We start from the raw sequence: 6,619 nt of genomic DNA, 5'->3' as shown, positions 1-6,619 counted from the left end.
GTCCAAATCCGATCTTGCAACACGAGCTACACAAAAAGCTAGCACTTAGGAGGGGTCCACTTGTTCCACACCGCCTCCGGCATAGGAGAAAAGGTCATGCCCTCAAATTGGCTTTATATGTTTCCGCCGTGTAGGCTCCCGAATTGGTGAACCATTTGATGTCATCCGGAGTGCCCTCGGTAAGACATATCTCATGAACCCTTGACCATAATTCCACGAACTCGGATTTGTTGTTTGTTGTGATGCCCCCGGAGGTGTTGATCTTATAGTCCAAAAGTAAATGTGGATGCCTTTATTAACGGTGAAGTTCTTACGCCTAGAGAAGGCGAAAGTGGATGGTGTGATGCCCTTTGGCTTCACTCCATCAAGCCAAGGTGTGTGTCATAAACTTGCAATGCGCCCATCTCCGACGGTTATTATGGTAGCTGCATAGAAGTCCCTATCTGCCTCATCGTAAGGATGGTCCGCACCGATCCACGTCTTAGAAGGATCTTTCCAATTTCCAAATAAGTCATGGCCACCTAAGCCTCAAAACTCTCGCAAACTGACCCAAATCGATGATGCCAAGCCCACCCCTCTCCTTCTACCTACAAACAATTTTCCAGTTAACTTTGCATTGACTGCCATCTCCTTTCACTGGTTGTGCGGTTGGTGAAAGCTTTAGAGCATCTCCAGTCGCGTCCCCCAAATGACGTTTGGGGGACGGCGGACAAGAAATGGAGAAAAACGCGTTCCAGTCGCGTCCCCCAAAACTAAATAGCGCCTCATTTTATGTCTGGCGTTCCCGGTAGAGACTCTAGCATCCGGACGCATGCATGCAGCCCCTACTCCCCACATGTCATTCTCTTTTCCCACACTTTCTCTCACCTACTTTTCCCATATGGGGTGGTCCCCTCTATTAAAATGCATGCATCTGGACGCTGTTTGAGGGACGCGGCTGGGAAGGGTCTCTTTTTTTTACAGATTTTTAGTCTCTTTTTGTCCGGCATGGTTCCAAACGTGCCCCAAATCATTTGTGCCGGACGTTTTTTGAGGGACGCGACTGGAGATGTTCTTAATCGTTGGTGGAAAACTGAAAGAGTTTGTTTGAAGGGATTTGCGTGCAGTGCTCCGGAAGGGTTTAGTGGGCTCAAGGTCTCGAGGAGTTCATGTCCCTGCCTGCTTTAGCTCGCACTTATTATTTCTTTGCATTCAGGCCTCTGATTAAGGTCACATGAATCTTCGGTGAAATGCACTGTATCACACGGAACCGAACCAAGTGAAGCAGCAGCATCAGTGTTCTAAGAGAAGGAAGAAAGTTCGCCATAACTGAATGCGCTGACGGCTGACCAAGTGAAGTCTGGATCACACCCAGGACAAGAGCGACAGAGAGTGACACACAAGCAAATCTAACCCAGAGAAGTGTAGATAATATCTAAGGACAAATACCAGGGGAGGGGTATGTGTAATTTGCAAGGAGACCGGGCGGAGCAGTGAGCACGTACTACTACGTGCAGCTGAGATGGCACTGTCAAGCACGACGCACCCAGCCACTGAACTCGTGCCGCGAAGAGGGGGGAGGTGGATCCTTCACTTTGAATGCTCTCGAGGCTATCCAAGGCCCCCGCTCCGACACGGCGGCAGGTCGGCGGCGCAGCCGCATGTGCCATGTGCATGTCCTGTCTGCTCCCAAACCTTCCTGCGTTCGCCCGGCCAAACTAATTTATAAAGTTAGTAACTGTCATTAACACAAACCGACCTTAGCTCAGTTGGTAGAGCGGAGGACTGTAGTGTTGCAGATTAAATCCTTAGGTCGCTGGTTCGAATCCGGCAGGTCGGACTTCATTTTTTTATTTTTTTTATCCGTCCGAAATCTTTATCCGATTGATATCATGCAGTTTTGCCAAAAGTCCAGCGTTACATGCCCGAATTTTACCGTGCTGTTTGCATAATGTGCATGCCCGTAACTTTTACCTGCTTTCAAATTGTGTCCGCTTTGTTTTCGCTCCGTGTTCACAATCTGCAGGGTGGATATCGTCTTTTACACTTTTTTTTGGGAAAGTTATTATGCGATTTCCATGCAGCTTTGGCCAAAGTCTAGTGGCACGTGTTTGAATACATTTTCTATTATCATGTTGTTTGCATAATTTGCATGCCCAGACCTTTTATACGCTTTGGCTCCGTTTCCGCTTTGAATTCGCAATATGCAAGTCAAATATCACATTTTTTTTTTCATTTCATAACTTATTTATTTTGGAAGTTTTTATGTGATTTTCATGCAGCTTTGGTCAAAGTCTAGTGTTGCGCGCTTGAATAGTCCTTTCACCATGTCGTTTACATAAGTTGCATGCCCATGACTTGCATCCGCTTTCTGATCCAAGCTCCCTCCATTTTCACTATGAGTCTACAATCCAACATAATCCCTACTCGGATCCACCCTGCAGGTCACTATCTCATCCGCTTTGAATGCGACCGAAGAATCTGACAAATGATATGAAGACAGCATTACCCAATCCAATACGTTTACATCCCTACCTACATGCGTTGACCCTCGCTCCCTATTCAGATCACATTCCTCTTTCCTCGCCAGTTCTACCGCTCACGCGCGCTTTGGTCCGCTTGCAAATCCCTGCCTTTAAATATGTGTTGTTTCCATCCTGATTTCCTTAAGCCGAATCAGTGCGATGGAGAATATTGATGACCTAATAAGAACCAACTTTACATGATAGGTATGATGCACTATCAAAGTGTGTGTATGCGATCATGAACAACAATCGCCGCATGCTAAATGTTCATTACATGTTTTTATAATCAAGATTCAAGAAAACATCACATTTTTTATTATATGCATTTTAAGCTAATAAATCAATTTACTTATCAAAGTTGTAATTTAAATTCTATGTATTTTTTAGTTCAATGAGAGTTTTCTCTTTTTTGACGAAAATAATCCACCGATCTATTGATAATCATCTATGGTAGTATAAAAATGCAAAAAGTAATAAAAATTATAAATTGGTCTTTAGACCACCCGACGACGACAAACACTAGCGCGAGCGAAAGACACGCCATTGTCCTCGCCTCTCCATCACCGGAGCTGGATAAAACTTGTCATAGTAGGAGCTTGTTTTAGTAGACAAACGGGAAATCGTCGTGCTAAGACTACAAAGGACCAACGCTCAGCACCAACCATCAAAAAATATGAGATTCGTAATCGGAAGAGTCAGACCTGAAACCACACCAATAAACACGAAAACCGACTGGATCCGAGGAGATCCGCGGGACGCAGAACTCAACGCACCCTCCGTCGATGCTAGACGCACCACTAGAGCGAGGATAGGACGGAGATGACCTTATTCTGACTTCAAGATATAGTCATCATCTCAGCATCTCCCGCCGACGAGGGGCCGTGTTCCGCGATGCATCCAAGGCCCCCGGAGGCGGAGGAGAGGTCATAAACTACTAGCGACAATGAGAGTTTATTCCAATTAATCTTTGAATAAAAGTATCAACTATCTAAGCTGCAGGGCATCTCAGGCCTATTACATTTGGTGGTTGATTAAAGGCGAATGAATACACAACATGTGTGACTCGACCTTACTTGAAACGGGCTACATAGACGAGGCCCGTGTGTTTGGGCCCGATCAACGGCTGCATCTTTGCACTACCAGAAAAGGAGAGGTCAAAAAAGATCAAGTGGAACTTTGCAGGCAAAAATATTTTCGAGCCAAGAAAATTCAAAAATTCAGTTTTTGAGCCAAGAGGCTGCTTCGGTTCTCAGATTTTCTTGGCTTAACTTATTTTATAGGTCTCGCGCACTTTTTTAACCTGATCTATCCTTCGTATTTAAGTTCCCGAGAGGGCTGTAAAAATCATATACTGTACAATTGAGAAACTTAAAAAAAACAGATTGGAAGCTAGTAAAAGTGCATCTGCCTGACATCGACTAGAAAAGACATCCTATACAACTAACAATTAAAAAAAAAGACGTTGCAGATGATGTACATAGGTAGGTTTCAGATATGAGGTGTATATGCGCAAGTGTAACTTGCATACTAGAGGAAGTAAACTTCAAAATATGGGTCTACATAGAAGGATCCAAAATACTAGGAAAGCTGGTTTCACATTTGCTCAACTCAAGTTGCACAAATGAAGATGTGGAACTTTACTGTTTTGAGAAAACATGTCCATGTACACTATTTAGAAATAAACACCGACCGAAATGTAAATATAAAATTATGAAAAAGAATATCATTGACGTAAAAAGGCCAGGGAAAAAATCTCAGTAACAGATTACAATATTTTCTAAATAAGAGCCATGTACATGCGCATGCAATTCATCAAACATTTTTTCTAGGAATAAATCAAATGTAACACAAACAGATAGAAATACCAGCTTGAAAGTACAGCAGCAACTGATAAAACCAACTCATAAAAGAGTACAAGATAGAACATCACATTGCAACGACAAATTACTATCTTCAGGAATATAGGGTTCATATGCATCAAATAATGTTCCCGAAAGAGTTTCTTAAAACTAAGCAGACCATCCATCAATCTCACGCTTATTGCATCTGCTAATCTGATAGAAAACACGACAAACTAAAATTTAGTTGACATTCCATAGACGCCTAATCGAAACTGTGTTGAACTGCTGGTAGGCCTGACCGAAGATGGACAATGGCCTAGTTCGGAGCGAAGAAGATCTCGGAGTCGAGCCTCTTCGAGCGGAACATCTTCTCCATCTCGGGTGTGGTGTTGAACGAGGACTCCAGCACCTCTGGTGATATCGCCTTCCACACCGAGGTCCTCCCTGCCAAGTGACTAAAGATTGGGCTGCATTGATTGAAAATAACACCATCATCAATCAATCACATCGATTAATGTATAAACTGGAAACTACCATGCACTTTGCAAAACTACGTACGTACGGTCCAAGTTGCAACACACGTTTAGTTATGTTTCTCTATATGTTTACCATGCATAAATAATGTGGCAATGCTTATTAGCACATTTTGCATTGTGATTCGGGTATGAATAACGTGTAAATGTACTCTGTTCAGTTTCGCATGCCACAAAATGTGCTACTACGGGCATGCATTATTAACAAAAATGTTGATACTTCAATCTTGCTGAACTGAAACAGATACATAACTAACAAAATTATGCCGCGAGACTACCACATGTTTTCAGCGTTCTAGTAGAAAGAAACATAATATGGAAGCCACTCAGCTACTCCTACAGTTTGGTGTTGAGAGATGCTGCTCGTACGTAGAAAATACAGTAGAAAGAGTAGTACACATATAATTCGCCAAAAGAAAATAGAGAGTAGTACACTTACTTTGGGGTGGTAATGATGGAGAACCACTCCATGCCAGTCTCATCGGCGATCTTGGAGACGACGAAGAACCTGGGCACGATGAAGAGGCAGCCTCCCTCGGCGCGGGTCTCCAGCACTCGGGTGCCGTCAATGCCGACCACCTGCACGCGGCCGCTGCCACGCACGATGTAGGTGACCTGGTACGCTGAATCGCAGGAGAACCCCGGCGAGCACATGGAGTGACCGTCGATCCTGACAAGGTCTGCGCCGAGACCGACCTCCTTGACCAGAGGCAAGTTGGCCGTGTTGAGCACCACGACGCGCCCGCCGCCCTTGATGTCGACGTCCAGCGGCGCCTCGAAGCAGTTGAGCACCATACCTTCCCTGTCTTGGGCGCGCGGCTCCGGCATCTTGTGGCCAGGGGCGAGCTTGACGATGCCAGAGCCTGGCTGGGTGGAGACGAGCTTGGCGGCGGAGTCCTGGTCGAGGTCCCAGGCGCGGGCGACGAACTCGGTGGAGAAGCCGGTGAAGATGCCGGTTGCGCCCGTGAGCTGGAAGTTTGTGAACTTACCGGGAACGTGCCCCTTGGACGTGTCGCCGAGGAAGAGCACGACGAGCTCGGCAGAAGAGTCCTGGGCGTTGTGCCACCAGGTGACGGCGCCGAAAGGGAGCGCGAGCGCGTCGCCCTCCTTGATGGGGATCACCTTCTCCTTGGCGGCCTCTGGGAGGACGAGGCCGCAGACGCCGGCGCCCTGGAGGACGTATGCAACCTTGGCGGAGTCCGAGTAGCTGGGCAGGGAAAGGCCGCCGGCAGCAAGGTGGAGCTTGGCGGCGCCGATGGAGGCCGCTCCGAGCATGGGGAGGTCGGCGGGGCTCCAGTCGTAGTAGGCGCCGCCGTCGCCGCCGTAGGCCTTGACCGGCATCTTGGGTGAAAGGTCCATCGACATCACTTCCGCATTACTTGTGCGCTGCACCATTGTCAAAAGGATGGATCTTGCGTACGTAGGTGAAATATAATGAGATTGTGCGAGGATTGCTGCGGAAGGGTGTGTACTTAACTACTTATAGGTGCAGACTGGATATAGCAGGATAATGATTAGTTTGTTTCTGCTAACTAATTACCCGTTTTAGTCGGGGGATTACTTGACGGATTATGGTCATTAGTCATTATCTCCAATCGGATAGGATTACGAGTTCACAATAAAGGAAGATCACCTAGGAACAGTTAGCACTTCCATAAGTTCCATTGAATTGGTAAAAGAGATAAGGGCATGTACAATGGTAGAGAAGGCATGCCTTCTCTTACCCTGCCACATCAGATAG

At 46.2% G+C, this 6,619-nt stretch overlaps 1 protein-coding gene and 1 non-coding gene across 2 annotated transcripts; one reads left to right on the top strand and one right to left on the bottom strand.

Annotated features, from left to right (window-relative positions):
* Window positions 1-1,733: 1,733 nt before the first annotated feature.
* TRNAY-GUA lies at window positions 1,734-1,819 on the top strand. The gene is given in 2 exon segments: window positions 1,734-1,770; window positions 1,784-1,819. It is a non-coding gene; the product is annotated as a tRNA-Tyr (tRNA).
* Window positions 1,820-4,645: 2,826 nt separating this feature from the next.
* On the bottom strand, window positions 4,646-6,273 carry LOC124668103 (12S seed storage globulin 1-like). The gene is made up of 2 exons (XM_047205300.1): window positions 5,318-6,273; window positions 4,646-4,812 (listed from the first exon to the last, which is right to left on the bottom strand). Exons 1-2 carry the CDS (start codon window positions 6,271-6,273, stop codon window positions 4,662-4,664), a joined length of 1,107 nt encoding a protein of 368 aa, XP_047061256.1. The 3' UTR covers window positions 4,646-4,661.
* Window positions 6,274-6,619: the final 346 nt, after the last annotated feature.

The sequence above is a fragment of the Lolium rigidum genome, chromosome 6 (assembly GCF_022539505.1).
Source record: "Lolium rigidum isolate FL_2022 chromosome 6, APGP_CSIRO_Lrig_0.1, whole genome shotgun sequence".
Lineage (NCBI taxonomy): Eukaryota > Viridiplantae > Streptophyta > Magnoliopsida > Poales > Poaceae > Lolium > Lolium rigidum.
This window is presented reverse-complemented; position numbering and strand designations above follow the sequence as displayed.